At 48.7% G+C, this 16,981-nt stretch overlaps 1 protein-coding gene across 1 annotated transcript in view; it reads left to right on the top strand.

The window, feature by feature from the left end:
* Positions 1-16,981, top strand: part of LOC147700479 (putative cation-transporting ATPase 13A4) — a 941,662-nt gene that overhangs the window by 218,041 nt on the left and 706,640 nt on the right. Inside the window, exon 4 of the mRNA XM_086929645.1 lies at positions 5,988-6,058. Coding sequence (XP_086785771.1) covers positions 5,988-6,058 — 71 coding nt within the window. The remainder of the gene's footprint in view (positions 1-5,987; positions 6,059-16,981) is intronic.

Genomic DNA, 16,981 nt, shown 5'->3' with positions numbered 1-16,981 from the left:
CCAGTTAACATAAATCTGCCCCTAAATCATTTTGTGGGAACCTGTGTTATGCTCAGGGAAACTGGCAGTATGTGTTTCGGTAGCCCTGGCTCTGTCTGCATCATTATGCTTTTCTGCATTTTCCACATAATCTCCCATCGGCTGCATGATCTAAACATTTCATCAAAAAATAGCTCAAATGGAGCAAAAGTTGCTCAAAACGTGGCACCACGTGTCCCGGCGCAATGAAAGGTACTTTGCAAAGGTTGACTGGTCATCTTTCAATTGCTTATAGTTGTGTTTGGGCTTTTAACTGGTGCAAATTAAGTAACATTTCCCAGATGGTGTTACCATGTGTTGAAATGTCACAACATGAATAATATTATCACCTCACGTGCTGCTTTATGCCACATCATTTCCCCTTTCTTGCTGCATCATATAGTCAACCCTACCGCATAATTTGGTCTGCCACTGCCACATAATACCAGTGGCCTCGTTTACACTATATGCAATACAATTTTAAAATAATGACGTCTATATCCACAGTGCTTTCTGTCTCCGGCTGCAACCTCTTAAACTATAAACACGCAAGCCGCTATTTGCCCCTGCGTCAGCCAGGGTTCAGTTCTGCGACTCTCTGATATTGTAACAATGGAGTTTTCATAAGTGAAAAAAGCACATTTATTACTGACATGACTCATCATGATTACCATGTAGATCATGGAAAAGATTCAAATGTGAATCTTAAGGAAAACACATTAATTTGCTTGTTAATGAAAGGGAAATTCTGATTATGAGCAGTGTTTATATATCTACTTACATACCTGCTTCTGTTTGTCTAAGCTATTTTTTTATTGTGTGGTATCTTTTTATCAATTCTACAAGGACAAGATCTTTGAGAGGAATATGATGTTGATTAGGATTTCCCTTTCAATTAATTATCTAAAATTAAGAGTCAGTATGGAATGGAATGGAATGGAATGGAATTGGATTTATAGAGCGCATGGCTGCCCTTGAGCGTCCCAGCGCTCCCCATCAATAAAGAAAATAGACCTATTACACTACTTACTCAACCCTTTAATACCCCTTTAAAAACACCAATGAAAGGGGTGTCTTCAAGCAGAGCGGTGTAGAACATAATGTTATTAGAGAATTTAATGAAAGGAGAGTGAAGTTTAGTATGAATGCTGCAGAAGCAAGATAGATTGCAAGAAGAATTTGAGGAAAGATTTAGAAATTTTAAAATGCATCCCAGACTAAGGGCCTCATTACAATGCGGTTTGCACCGCAATCGATAACTTGTCGGTTGCGGTCTGGACCGCATCGACTGCTGCAGTTCGACGTTCAGAGGCAGCAGTCGAAGGGACCGCACAGTACAGCGATGTTCACAAACTGCCATTTCTCAATGCGAGCTTGTGCTGCAGGAAGTTTCCACCCGCCGCACAAGCTCCCATTGAGGAACGGGAGTTTATGACTGCACCATGTGTGGTCGCATCCAAATATTGTGGTCGAAACCGCCGACTTGAGGTCGGTCGGTTCCCGATCCGCAGCTATGTCGGTCGGAGGCAACTTCAACTGACATCATAATTAGGTCCTTAGAATTATTCAAGAGAAAAAGAGAGTGATTTGAATAATGTGTTAGAAATATAATGATTGAGAAGCTGCAGAAATTATTGAAATGAGTGAGTTTAGTTATAGTTAGCAGAAATTATATGTTGGGTAATGAGTAATGACCGTATATTTGAGGGCATTTATCATGTCTGTTGAGTGCACTGCTCCCGCCCTGCCAAGGCAAACATCTGCTTCGCTTCATAGAAGTGAGAGCAGAAAAACTACATGTTTGCAGCTCCCTTTGTCCAAAAGCAATGCCGGCTCCTGCAGGAGGCGGGGAGCCAGCAGGGACGATTTAGAAAAATAAATAAATAAATAAATGGCCAAGCCCTGTAGGATGCGGTCCCCGAGGCTGAAAATGGCCTCAGGACGGGTGACGCTCAGACCCCCTCCTTTAAATTCAGTTTAAAATATAAATAGAAGGTTCAGTAGGAGCCGGATTTCTCCACTTAGCTTGGGAGTGCCCACTAGTCGAGGACTTCTGGAGGGTTGTGGTAGCCTACATCCGGAGAGTCACGGGATTGCGTCTTGACCTGTCCCCGACCCATTGCTTGTTAGCCCTAGTCCCCAAACCTAAGAAGAGGAACCTATCATATAAAATGCTGCAGCTGCTCTTAGTGCTGGCTCGACGGCGGGTGGCTATAACCTGGATGGGACAAAGGGCGCCAGATATGACGTTATGGCTTCGGGATGTGGGGGAATGGACATTGGCTGAAGAAACGCACATGCAACATACGCGTAGGGATGAGCGGCTACAGGAGGACTTACTTGCATGGCGTATGATGTGTGCGGGGGGGTCGACTGCCAGCGACTCTGATGCTACTAGTGCTGCATTGTTCTCGTCCGAGGAATCGGAACCTGAGGAAGGGGTGGCGGGGGATGGGGAGGGTGAGTAGGGGCTGGGGTACTACCCTGATGACTACGCACATGTTCCTTACGTCAGTTTTTCTGTACTTGCACTGTATCCCATGGATCTGATTCTTGCATCTCCTGTTTTATCTGCAACTGTTGAAGCCGTGCTGGGGGTGTGAACTGCGTACACATGTTTTTTCTATACCTTGATGCCAATGTTGGGGGGGGAAAGTATTGTTTATTCTGCTGAAAAAATAAAGTTTTTTATTTTTTTCACCCTTAAAAAAAAATTATATAAATAGAAGTGGCAATGCCCCAAAGGATGGGGACCCTAGGTCCAAAATCGGCCTGGGAGGGGGTTCGCATGTCCCCCCTCCCCTTTAAAAATAAATAAAGGCCTCACCCCAGGGGATGGGCTCCCGGGGGCCGTAATCTGCCTCCGGAGAGGGGCCTCGTGCCCCCTATAGTTTTCAATGTCTTTTTTTTAATTGCTCAGGCCCTGGGGGATGGGGTCCCCTGGCCCAAAAGGCTCATGGGAAGGGGGGCCACACAGCCCCTCTTCCTAAAATAAAAGAAACCGACAACTCGCAGGAGGCCTCGACCCTTCCCTGCATCACTCTGCAAACGCACCTCTTGGCACACTCTGGGTTGGGTATGAAGTTACCTTCACTGGTGAGGGTCCTTAGGGGCCAACTAGCCCACCAGGTACCTCCAGTAAGCCCCACACAGTAGGATTGCTGATAGGTGGTCCAAGACCACGCCTCTTTTTACAACACCCTGCACATGCATCACTTGGCGCACTGGTGGTGGGGCAATGAGGACCCCTTGTGTCCTGAGGACCCAAGGACTGCACTGGACTTCATCCCCGAAGCTGCAGTGCGCATGGAGGTGTGTTTGCAGAGTGGTGTAAAAAGGGGGTCTGGCCTCTGACCACTCTCAGCAATCCAGCTGTGTGGGGCTTATAGCGGTAACAGAAGGGCTAGGTGGCCATCAGGGACCCTCAGGAGGCATAGGGACTTCATCCTCAACCAAGAGCATGCCAGGAGACGTGTTTGCAGAGTGGTAGAGAAAGGGGTGGGGCCTGTGTCCATCCCTCAACAATCCCACTGTGTGGTGCCTACTGTAGGCTTGTTTGCTCCCAGGACCCCTAGCAGCGAAGGGGTCTTCAATCCCCATTCAGGAGCGCACCAGGGAGTGCATTCACAGAGTGGTGGGCAAAGGGGGGGTGGCCTGCTATGAGAATTTAGCAATCCGGCTTTCTGGGACTTACTGGAGGTAATATGAGGGGTAGTTGGCCCCCAAAGATGTCCTTGGGGGCCAACTACGCCTCCTGTTACCTCCAGTAAGTCCCACACCGTGGGATTGTTAAGAGGTTATAGTTAGTTTTAGCCTTTAACAAATCTTAGAAATTCACTGAAAAAACACAGGTTTCAGGAACGTTATAGTTAGGAATTAGCATTTAAAAATCTTAGATATTCACTGGAAAATCCACAGGTTACAGGGACGTTATAGTTAAGCTGACATTTCACTCAAACAAAACCATAGAAATTCAGCAGTTATAGTTTGCTGAGCCAACAATAATTCGCGCCCCACAATGCACTGCTGATGACAACACATATTACATCACTTGTGACATGGTAAGTGACATCACTGATGACATCACTGATGACATCACAGATGACATCATCCACTTAATATCTGATGCACCTCCTCACTCACTAATATAACCTTTCATACACCCACTCTAAAATACAGACTACCAACGTTGAAACCATACACACACCAATACCAGTTAGTACATACCCACTCACTGATTGATAGGTCTAAACACACATCCACTCACTCACCCAAACAGTTACTCATACACACAGTCACTCATAAATACAGTCACTGATATATGCACTCATATACCCATACAGACACTCACATACCGCCACTCGCCCACAGAGCTACTTACACACCGAGTCAGGCACCCAAACATTTAATCACACTGCCATTTACTCACCTAAAAGAAAGTGGATCATTTCATTAGTGGTGAAGGATGTGGGTCCTTCTTAAGAAACTAGTCCGCTATCTTCTGTCTTCTGAGAACCAAGCAATCTGTTGTGGCGCACGACTCCCTCAGGGTAGCAAGGCAGAGCAGTCCAAGGCTTACTCAGGGGAGGTGGTGCCCGCTTGTGCTCCAGTCTTCAGGCACACGCTTGCTTAATTTCTGTCTAATTACCCTTTTGTGTGAGAGGGGCGAGGGCCTTTGATCCTCCAGCAGACCAGCAGAGTAATCAATGTGACCCAGTAGAGTCATCAATATGACCCAGTAGAGTCATCAATGTGACCCAGTAGAGTCATCAATGTGACCAGCAGAGTCATCAATGTGACCCAGCAGAGTAATCAATGTGACCCAGTAGAGTCATCAATGTGACCCAGTAGAGTCATCAATGTGATCAGCAGAGTCATCAATGTGACCCAGTAGAGTCATCAATGTGACCCAGTAGAGTCATCAATGTGACCCAGTAGAGTCATCAATGTGACCCAGCAGAGTCATCAATGTGACCCAGTAGAGTCATCAATGTGACCAGCAGAATAATCAATGTGACCAGCAGAGTCATCAATGTGACCAGCAGAATAATCAATGTGACCAGCAGAGTCATCAATGTGACCAGCAGAATAATCAATGTGACCAGCAGAGTCATCAATGTGACCCAGTGGAGTCATCAATGTGACCCAGTAGACTCATCAATGTGACCCAGTAGAGTCATCAATGTGACCCAGTAGAGTCATCAATGTGACCCAGCAGAGTCATCAATGTGACCCAGTAGAGTCATCAATGTGACCCAGTAGTGTGAGTCAAAGGCCCAAACATCATTAGGAGCCTGTTGAGAGAAAAATCAATCTTGAAGTTCAGATCTGAACTCAGTCTCCTGACTTACCATAAAATTGGTGCGTCAACTGAGTCCCTCGGTCTAACGATGGTGAAACTGCAGTTTGGGGAAGATTTCAAGATTTTACCGATAGTGTATAACACGATACAGCACTATAAATACTATTATAAAGCCTGCACAAGTCAACAGCGATCCATGAAGGGTTCCTTCTGGTAGAGCCTACTTGTGCACAGGTCCTTGGGTGAGTTTGAAGGTAGTTTTAAACACAGCCTGCACACATGTGCACACAAGTGTGTCCATGTGTTCACATACAACCAGCCTAGAGCTTATTACCATAGCGGCAATGGGCCACTTCATAAAAAAGTCACACATGTAGTTAGCAATCCATATTCCATTTGTACAGAGCTTACAGTGACCGCGCCTTTGGTAGAGAGACTCATTCACAGCAAAAGTTCATAAACCAGGGTGTCCAAAAGTGAATAATCCCGGGGGGATCAATAGGCGGAACTCATTTATCAAAGTTCTCTTTCTTTTGGACCCAAAACTCATTAAGACCAATTCATAGAAAGATGATATTTTGAACTTTGCATATGTAACCTTCTCTTATATGATCACACTGTGGTGGGATGACGTGGTCTTCTAATAAGGTCATGTTTGTTTCTGCAGGTCCGATTCATTCAGGCACAGAAGATTCGGTATGTTTGGGACAGCTCGGAGAACCGGTTCACGAAAATTGGGTATGGTTCGTTTTCTCTACACAAAGAATTGATGAACTGTTTGCCTCCAGCCAAAGGCTGATATTTTAGGAGTGGGGGAAGTTCAAGCATCCCATCGCCTCGGGCATCTTGGACCTGTTAGAGCCCGGCATTGAGTTGAGTCAGAGTCCCTGCTCCTGCAATGGCAAGTCACATAACTCCCAGGAAGAACACAAAAGTCCCACCATCTTCAAGACCTGTTAAAGACAATCCATCTGTGCCATCCAGATAAAGACTGCTAAAGTAAACCATTTTAACGATAAACCTACCGGTACTGCATCTGTTTATAAACCAATAGATCCTCTTTTTCTCTTTGGTAGACCCACTGGATATTTCTCTGGCTGCCCATAACCAGAGCAGGCCATGTGTTTCTCCTCCATCACTTCAGAAGACAATGGGGCATATTACCAACAGAGTGGCGAAAAGAGGTGTTAGCCGCCTTGGCTTAACGCCTCTCTTCGCCACTTCGGACACGCTAGGCTGCACCGTATTACTAAGGATATGGTGTAGCCTAGAGTTTGCCCCTGTGATGGCGATAAGTTTTACAACTTAACGCCAGCACAGGCAGGGAAGATGGGTTCATGTACAGGAAGGTGTTCCTTCCTGCACATAAACAAAGCTTAAATGCCATTTTGTAACTTACATGTGTGCTGCTTCATGGTAGCATTAAGTCAATTAACGTGGCTTTATGCTATATTAATTAACTTAACACTGCCTTAATAATAGAGGGATGAAAATATTGCCACGTTATCGGCAGAAAAGTGGTGCAGATGCGGCGATATGGGGCTTGATAATATGCCCCTGTGTTTGTCATTTCTCATTGCTGTCTTCAATCAGTGCATGCCACAAGAGGCTCTTCTATTCGGTGGTCGCTGGCAAGCAAAGTCTCAAATGTGCCTGGCCCTGCCAAGATTTGATGACAAAGGGACAACTGGCATTTGAAGCTTGTGGTTAGGATACAACCTTAACTGCCCTTTGGCCCCAACTCCAGTTCTTATCCCTCTTATTTCCTCTTTGCCTCTTCACCTAAACTAATGCATTCCTCTTATAGACACTACACAATTTCATCACAGCCAAGTACTGCAGCTACCTCATAACAGAATATTTTTCAGGTTAAATGACAGATCGTCTGCCATAATGTCTCTGTTTCACTCAACTAGTACTCCGGGTTACTGCTGGTGGCTTTGCACTGTCTTCAGGAATAGGATTGAGTCACTCCTGTGTTGACTCCGTGTGTGGTTTCCGGGTAGCTTGGCACTGCCACCAGGGGCTGGGATCATTCACTCCTGTGTTGACTCCGTGTGTGGTTTCCAGGTAGCTTGGCATTGCCACCAGGGGCTGGGATCATTCACTCCTGTGTTGACTCCGTGTGTGGTTTACAGGTAGCTTGGCACTGCCACCAGGGGCTGGGATCATTCACTCCTGTGTTGACTCCGTGTGTGGTTTCCTGGTAGCTTGGCACTGCCACCAGTGGCTAGGATCAGGCACTCCTGTTTTAAGTGAGTGTGTGGTTTCCTGGTAGTCTGGCACTGCCTAAAGGGCGAGGATTCTGTCACTCCTGGGTTCACTCCACAATATACTTCCTAGTGGCACATCTCTGTTCCCTGAGGCATGAATTCTGTTACAGCTAGGTATACTCCGTATTGCACTCACAAGTGACTCAGCACTGCCCAAGGGGCCAGGATTCTGGTGCCTGTTGTAGGAGGGTGGATACCTGACTATTTTTGCCCCCAACTTTTTGCCTGGTGTTTTTCTGGTTTTCCGACTTAGTTGACCTGGGACCCTGCTATTCAGGACCCCAGGCCTACGGCTCTCTCTGTAAAATGGATTCCATGTACCTTAGGTACATATCTAATTGGTACTGGGCCACCTTATCAGAACCTGTAACTCAGGGCATAGGTGTACCCAGGGCCTACCAGGGGCTGCAGCATGTATTATGCCACCCCTGGCTGGCCATCTAAATCTGACACAACTGGCTGCATGACAGCTGGGGCAAGGTGGTGTAATCACCCTTTGCTTTAGATATAGTATACCTATATCTAACCCTAAAATGGACACTCGTATTCCTATCAGTCACTCCTATGGCAGGCCTTAAATATCCTGAAGGCAGAGTGCTTGGAATCGTGTGAGATGGTGCTCTGGCATGAGCTGAGCCCGTTTGCAGCTTGCGGAACCAAGTCCTAATAGCTGTTCCATGATAACGCATACCATATACTCTTAAGTGCATTATAATCCTCGCGGCTATATGCCAACTCTGGTATCGCTTTATCAAAACATGTCGAATAAGGTGTCATACGAATTGGAATACTAACCCCTCGCCAATTCTGGTGACGGGGTTAGCATTCCACCCTTCTAGAGGGACACGACATGTGTGTAACTGTGAACCCCGGTTAAAGTTAACTCAAGCTTCAACATCACAAAATGGATGCTGCCACCACAGACACAAGTCTGACCTCCTGCTGCTGGGAGTCCTTCCAGCGAGGGAGGCTTGGACAAAGGGTTTCCTGTCAGGGGCGGTGCTAGCATCATCCCAGACAGGGTTTTGTGTATCCTGGGTAGGCAGGGCTTTAGAGGAAGGTGACTGCAAGTGGCACCCCGGTGCTCACTATGCATTTGCCGGCTAGAACCAGTTCCAGGGGCACACCAGCCCCTGAGCTGGGGAAAGTCCGGCATGGGAGAGGGGTGTAACCACCCCCCTTCCTGGTCCCACCCATGGGCAGTACCTAGTCGCGTGCCAGCCCCTTTTCCTAGTATAAAGATAGGAGCGGGCCCCCTTCCAAATTAGATCATCTTTGAATCCTGAAACTACTTTCTACGAAAGGAACTCAAGACTTCTTCCTAAGATTTCTCCCATGTGACTAAGGAGTAGTCACCCTGCACCCGCAGGCACCATCTAAGAACACTGCGGTTTGCTGCACGTCCTTCCTCCGGGATCTGACCGACCAGCATGACGAGACCCGGCTTCCCTGGCACCGCTGACCTCTACCTACATCATCAGCCCAGCTGAGATCCGTGGGTGTGATGAGACCTTGAGGGACCGGCCATCTTCAGAACTGCACGACGCTTATCCAGCATGACCGCCGAGGGATCCTCGAGTGAGTGCTATGGGGTTCGAGAAGCCCTGACCCTGAGCAGCTCCAGCACCGAAGTCCAGCCCCCCAGCATCCACCAGATCTGCGTGGGGCCCTTCTGCTCTTTGCTGCTCGCCGTGTTGTCCGGCTACTTTCCTGCTGGCTGGTGGCCCTCTTGACGATGCTCCACGACGACAACACCGCTGGTCTGGTTGCTCCAGACTGGCCCTTGCTCCCCTCCAACAGAGGAGCACCCCGGACCCTCCTGGTCCACTCCAGACGCCATTTTCAAGTCCACCGCGTGGGCTTGCATTTGCCAAGACTTGTTGCCCCAATCCTGGGTCCAGCGACGTCGACAGCAGATACCTTTGTGGGACAGCTCGCACCTCCATCCTGGTCGCTGACAATGCCTCCTGGTCCGTGAGACTGCAGAGCCCAGCGTCGCCCACTCACCTGGTCGAGGTGACTCCACCCGGTGCCATCCTGGTCCCCATCTAATCACTGGCTAGTGATTCAGAACTTGGTCCCCTCTGCTTACAGGTATCCTCCATCACCGATCCAGGCTTGGATCTCTCTGAATCTCTTCACTGGTCGCCTGCCAGCAACTTCTTCTTTCAGGCTCCATAGACTGCAACGAGGATTCCCGACGTCTTTCCAGACCTATGCAGCCGCAGCCCCTGGGCTAGGTAACCTCAGCATTTCGGTCCTCCAGCATAGCCTCACTATCCAAGGGTCCAGATCCTTTTTCGTTTCAGCTCTACCTAGTCGGATTAGTCCGATAACACTAACTTTACAAAATCTAGCATCCATAGACTTTGTCCCGCATCCCGCGTGAGAGTGCACACTCTGCACCCGATCCCCTTAGGCCTCCTGCTAGTAATCTGAAGGTTCAGTAGTCCAGTCCTAGCGATCCTAAAGTCTATTAGAGTAGTACTTACCTGCTAGTAATTTCGCATTCCACTTTTGTAGTATATGGTTTTTCGTGCCCCTCGGGCATTTGCGTAGATTGTGCGATTTGAGTATTTTCATAAGAGCTTTGTATTGTGCTTAGCACCCTGTCCTCATAAAGAGTCCAGGGTTGTTGTGTTCTAAATAAATATCCTTTTATTTTCATAACAACTTGTGTGGTGTCCTTTCACTTGGTGTTCAAGGGGTATATGTGATGGTATAACAGCTGGCTTAACACGCCCTCTAGAGCTTAGCCTGAAGACTGCTCTTGTCCATGCTACTAGGATAGCTGGTCTACGGTTGACTTACAACCAATCATCAATAAGGGTTGTTTGGACTGATACATAGTGATCACTAGAATAGTGAGCACTGCATATCAGGCCAACTTCTCACATTGGTGAGCAGCGGTTGGGATTTGAGCTTGCTGTTGTTTTACCACACGTATCCTAAGAATATCATTTGAAAGATCACATAAGTACCAAGGTACATATAACTTAGCTTAGAATACTCTGAGTTCTACTGAACCAGCTGTTGTAGTTCAACAGGGCTTAGCACACCCTGACTACAACTCTTAGCAAGGGATCAGTAGGCAAACAAATAGTGTAGGTAGGTGCATCACTTACACCACACTAGAAGCATGTCGGACAAAGGAGGGGACTCAGAAGCCCACCTTGTGTCAGTGGACCCTCCACAGGTCACTTCACGATATGCAGCTCTTAGCTTCCAGGAGATGAGACAAGTGTGTACCTCCAGGAAGCTAAAACAGGGTTCTAACCCTACCATTCCCTTTCTGATTGGTCTCTTGGAGACTTATGATGCCAGAAGGACTGCTAACACAGATCCTTCTAATCCAGATGGGAACATGCCCCCCTTAGAGGGAACCCTTGGGGACCCTGACCTCAACCGCCATGCAGCAGTTAGTGAAGGGGAGGAAGAGGATCAGGAGTTGTCAGGGGATGAGGCAGACAAAGGTCAGGTAGAAGTCAGTAGACTAACCAGGACCAACTTAAGCAGGCATGAGAATGGATTTGGGGGACACCCAGGGCCACTCTCAGGCAGGCTTAACATTGGGAGTGGACGAGTTAGGTCTCTATCCAGAGGCTCTAACGGATCCATTCGAACCAATGGCTCTCAGACCTCTTCTCACAGAGGGATGACATCCCCTCAGAGAAGAGAGCATGAAGCTAAGATGAGGGAAGTCAATCTGAGGATTGAAAGGGAAGAACTTGCCCTGGCCAAAGAAAGACTTGCCTTTGCTAGAGAGCAAACATTGTGTGGGCAGACCTCACTGGTGGCAGCATTTTACCTAGAGAAAAGGACAGGAGTTTAGACACTAGACACCTGAGTAAGATAGTGCCCCCCTTTAAACAAGGGGATGACATCCACAAATGGATGACTGCTTTGGAGAGGGCCTGCACTGTCCAGTGCGTCCCCCAGAGTCAGTGGGCAGCTATCTTGTGGCTCTCCTTTGAAGGCAAAGGTAGAGATAAGCTCCTCACTACTAGAGCTGAGGATGCTAACAATTACCAAGTCCTGAAAAATACACTGATTGATGGGTTTGGTTTAACCACAGAACAGTACAGGTTGATGTTCAGAGACACCCAGAAAACTCAGTCTCAGGATTGGGCTGACTTTGTTGATTGTGCCACTAAGGCTTTTGAAGGCTGGCTACTGGGAAGTAAGGTTACTGATTTTAAAGGATTGTACAATCTAATTATGAGAGAGCAAATCTTAAGTAATTGTCAGAACCAGTTATTACACCAGCACCTGGTAGACTCTGATCTGACCTCTCCACAAGAATTGGGTAAGAGGGCAGACAAATGGGTCAGAACCAAGATTAGGCCTAAAAACCAGGGTGGTGACCAAAAGAAGGAATCAACCAAGCCTCAAGAGAAGGGTGGGAATAAATCTTTTGATCAAACCACAGGGCCCCAAAAATCCTCTGAAAAGGGTGGGTCCCAGACTTCTCCCCCTACCCAAAAGAAACCTTATTGTCATACCTGCAAACAGGTAGGCCATTGCAAAACTGACAACAGTTGTCCCAAGGCCAACAACAATAAGGAGAACATACCCCCAAATAAAACTTCCCAGCCTCCTGTTACTACTAGTAGTAATCCCCCAGGTGGTGGGAGTGCCCCCAAGAATCTGGGTGCATTTTCTTTGGGAGTTCCTGGGGACTCTGGCCTAACCAGGTCCCCTGACTTAGATACTCTTGTCTGTGAGACTGGCATGGGGTTTGCCTACTTCACAGCTTGTCCCAACACTTTGGGCAAGTACAGACAGGAGCCCCGCATCAATGGTTCAAAAGTTGAGGCCTATAAAGATACAGGGGCTAGCATCACCATGGTGACTGAGAGCCTCGTCCCCTCAAGGCAACTTATGCCTGGTGCCACATACCAGGTAATGAACATTGATGGAGTGCAGAGAGATCATCCCATAGCAGTGGTAAATCTCAGCTGGGGAGGTGACACTGGCCGCAAGAGAGTGGCAGTGTCACCAAACTTGCCTGTAGATTGCCTACTGGGGAATGATTTAGAGATCTCAGCCTGGGCTGAGGTAGAGCAAGAAACCCATTTTAGAATGGTAAACCTCCATGGTAAGGTTAGTGGGGCAGTGATAGCCACAGCCCCAGCCCAAGATGTCCTCCCTGAACAGGTCAGGAGGGCTGTGCCAGTCACAGCCCTATCCCAGAAAGATGCCTTTCCTGAACAGGTTGGCAAGGCTGTGATGGTCACAGCCCATACCCAAACTGAGTCCCTTCCTGAAAAGGTTGGTGGAGTTGTGATGGCCACAGATCAAACTCAGACAGACAATAGTGTTGTGAAGCCTGAAACTATGGATCACTCCACTCAGACAGAGAGCATTGAGGAGGAAGAGAAATCTCCCTCCCACCAGAATTTAGGAAAGGATCAGCCTCCTCAGGAAACTGTTCTGACCCCTGATGAAGGAACTGCCCCAGAGGTAGTCAGGCCTAGCCTGGCAGTGCCCTTGTTGTCAGTGGACCCTTCCAAGGTGGGACCCAGTCTGGAGCAGGTAACCTGCCCCTCTCTACCCTGCCTCAGTCAGCCCAGGGCTGTAGAGGTCAGGGAGGCCAGTGGTGGACCCCAAAGGGCCCCCTGTCCAAAAGAACTCCCCAATCAGCAGATTAAGGGCACTGAAGCTAGTAATCCTAGCCCAGTGAAAATAAAACAAACTCCTGAGGAATCCCCCTTAAAATTAGCTAGGGACCTCCCGCAGATGGACACTGTTGGGCACAGCCACACCTGGGGCCGAAAAACCCCAAATGTGACCTGTCCCTCCGGTAAGCCAAACAGAGGGACTCAGCCTCCAGCTTTAGGTAGCCAGAGGTTGACCCTGAGAGCTCACAGCAACTCAGTACTGGAAAGAAAGGAACATATGGTGGATAGTGATTGGAGGAAGTTGAGCCCAACAGTAGTGGAGTCTCACTTCAGTACTCCATTCCCACACCAGCCTTTTACTTTGCCAAAGCACACCACAGGTAGAGATTCCCTATGGTGGAGACCCTCAGATACCCTTAGGGTGAGGGGTTGCTTAGTGGACCATGATATAGGGGGTAACCATGCCAGTGCATGTACCACCTCATATGGCCACTCAGGCAATATAGGCTTACCTGGTCAAGGATAGCCTTATCTCCTTTCGTTTGGGGGGGGGGGGGTTGTGTAGGAGGGTGGATACCTGACTATGGTTGCCCCCAACTTTTTGCCTGGTGATTTTTGCTGGTTTTCCGACTTAGTTGACCTGGGACCCTGCTATTCAGGACCCCAGGCCTACGGTTCTCTCTGTAAAATGGATTCCATGTACCTTAGGTACACACCTAATTGGTACTGGGCCACCTTATCAGACCCTGTAACTAAGGGCATAGGTGTACCCAGGGCCTACCAGGGGCTACAGCATGTATTATGCCACCCCTGGCTGCGCACATCTAAATCTGACACAACTGGCTGCACGACAGCTGGGGCAAGGTGGTGTAATCACCCTTTGCTTTAGATATAGTATACCTATATCTAACCCTATAATGGACACTCGTATTCCTATCAGTCACTCCTATGGCAGGCCTTAACAATCCTGAAGGCAGAGTGCTTGGAATCGTGTGAGATGGTGCTCTGGCATGAGCTGAGCCCATTTGCAGCTTGCGGAACCAAGTCCTAATAGCTGTTCCATGATAACGCATACCATATACTCTTAAGTGCATTATAATCCTCGCGGTTATATGCCAACTCTGGTATCGCTTTATCAAAACATGTCGAGTAAGGTGTCATACGAATTGGAATACTAACCCCTCGCCAATTCTGGCGACGGGGTTAGCATTCCACCCTTCTAGAGGGACACGACATGTGTGTAACTGTGAACCCCAGTTAAAGTTAACTCAATCCTCAGCATCACAAAATGGATGCTGCCACCACAGACACAAGTCTGACCTCCTGCTGCTGGGAGTCCTTCCAGCGAGGGAGGCTTGGACAAAGGGTTTCCTGTCAGGGGCGGTGCTAGCACCATCCCAGACAGGGTTTTGTGTATCCTGGGTAGGCAGGGCTTTAGAGGAAGGTGACTGCAAGTGGTGCTCACTATGCATCTGCCGGCTAGAACCAGTTCCAGGGGCACACCAGCCCCTGAGCTGGGGAAAGTCCGGCATGGGAGAGGGGTGTAACCACCCCCCTTCCTGGTCCCACCCATGGGCAGGACCTAGTTGCGTGCCAGCCCCTTTTCCTAGTATAAAGATTGGAGCGGCCCCCTTCCAAATTAGATCATCTTTGAATCCTGAAACTACGTTCTACGAAAGGAACTCAAGACTTCTTCCTAAGATTTCTCCCTTGTGACTAAGGAGTAGTCACCCTGCACCCGCAGGCACCATCTAAGAACACTGCGGTTTGCTGCACGTCCTTCCTCCAGAATCCGACCGACCCACACGACGAGGTCCGGCGTCCCTGGCACCTCTGACCTCTACCTACATCATCAGCCCAGCTGAGATCCGTGGGTGTGACGAGACCTCGAGGGACCGGCCATCTTCAGAACTGCACGACGCTTATCCAGCACGACCGCCGAGGGATCCTCGAGTGAGTGCTTTGGGGTTCGAGAAGCCCTGACCCTGAGCAGCTCCAGCACCGAAGTCCAGCCCCCCAGCATCCACCAGATCTGTGCGGGGCCCTTCTGCTCTTTGCTGCTTGCCGCGTTGTCCGGCTACTTGCCTGCTGGCCCTCTTGACGACGCTCCTTGACGACAACACCGCTGGTCTGGTTGCTCCAGACTTGCCCTTGCTCTCCTCAAACAGAGGAGCACCCCGGACCCTCCTGGTCCACTCCAGACGCCATTTTTAAGTCCACCGCGTGGGCTTGCATTTGCCAAGACTTGTTGCCCCAATCCTGGGTCCAGCGACGTCAACAGCAGATACCTTCGTGGGACAGCTCGCACCTCCATCCTGGTCGCCGACAACGCCTCCTGGTCCATGAGACTGCAGAGCCCAGCGTCGCCCACTCACCTGGTCGAGGTGACTCCACCCGGTGCCATCCTGGTCCCCATCTAATCACTGGCTAGTGATTCAGAACTTGTTCCCCTCTGCTTACAGGTATCCTCCATCACCGATCCAGGCTTGGATCTCTCCGAATCTCTTCACTGGTCGCCTGCCAGCAACTTCTTCTTTCAGGCTCCATAGACTGCAACGAGGATTCCCGACGTCTTTTGAGACGTATGCAGCCGAAGCCCCTGGGCTAGGTAACCTCAGCATTTCGGTGCTCCAGCATAGCCTCACTATACAAGGGTCCAGATCCTTTTTCGTTTCAGCTCTACATAGTCGGATTAGTCCGATAACACTAACTTTACGAAATCTAGCATCCATAGACTTTGTCCCGCATCCCGCGTGAGAGTGCACACTCTGCACCCGATCCCCCTAGGCCTCCTGCTAGTAATCTGAAGGTTCAGTAGTCCAGTCCTAGCGATCCTAAAGTCTATTAGAGTAGTACTTACCTGCTAGTAATTTCGCATTCCACTTTTGTAGTATATCGTTTTTCGTGCCCCTCGGGCATTTGCGTAGATTGTGCGATTTGAGTATTTTCATAAGAGCTTTGTATTGTGCTTAGCACCCTGTCCTCATAAAGAGTCCAGGGTTGTTGTGTTCTAAATAAATATCCTTTTATTTTCATAACACTTGTGTGGTGTCCTTTCACTTGGTGTTCAAGGGGTACATGTGATGGTATAACAGCTGGCTTAACACGCCCTCTAGAGTTTAGCCTAAAGACTGCTCTTGTCCATGCTACTAGGATAGCTGGTCTATAAGGTTGACTTACAACCAATCATCAATAAGGGTCGCTTGGACTGATACATAGTGATCACTAGAATAGTGAGCACTGCATATCAGGCCAACTTCTCACACCTGTATTATGTTCATGTAGTTTTTCCTGGGTGACTAGAGTTGCACCAGCGGCTTTGATGCTATTGCTCCTGGATCGACTCCTTATTGTTCATCATGGTAGCTCACCACTGCTACCAGGGGATGGGATTCAGTTAGTTCTGGGTGACTGTATATACCATTACATTGGTACTTATGTTTAACCCTGGGCGTAGTTCGCGAAGTAGCGCTATGCGTAGCTACGCGAAGTGTACTTTGCACTATGCGAGATACGTGTAGCTCTACGTGAACTGCGTAGTGCGCTGGTCGTGATGATTGCACAGTGCCGGATGCTTGTCCATACTGTGCAATCATTGATAATGGCATCTTGCACAGTGCGAGCTGTCATTTTTTGCTGCTCAAGTAGGTTTTTACTCGAGCAGCAGCTTTCTCAACGAGGACTGGTAGTTTCTGGTCGCGAGCATACCCAACCACTCGCAATGGGAAACCTGACCTGCCGCGTTGAGAATCTCGTCGGGAGGTTTA

This window comes from Lissotriton vulgaris, chromosome 7 (assembly GCF_964263255.1).
Source record: "Lissotriton vulgaris chromosome 7, aLisVul1.2, whole genome shotgun sequence".
NCBI lineage: Eukaryota > Metazoa > Chordata > Amphibia > Caudata > Salamandridae > Lissotriton > Lissotriton vulgaris.
This window is presented reverse-complemented; position numbering and strand designations above follow the sequence as displayed.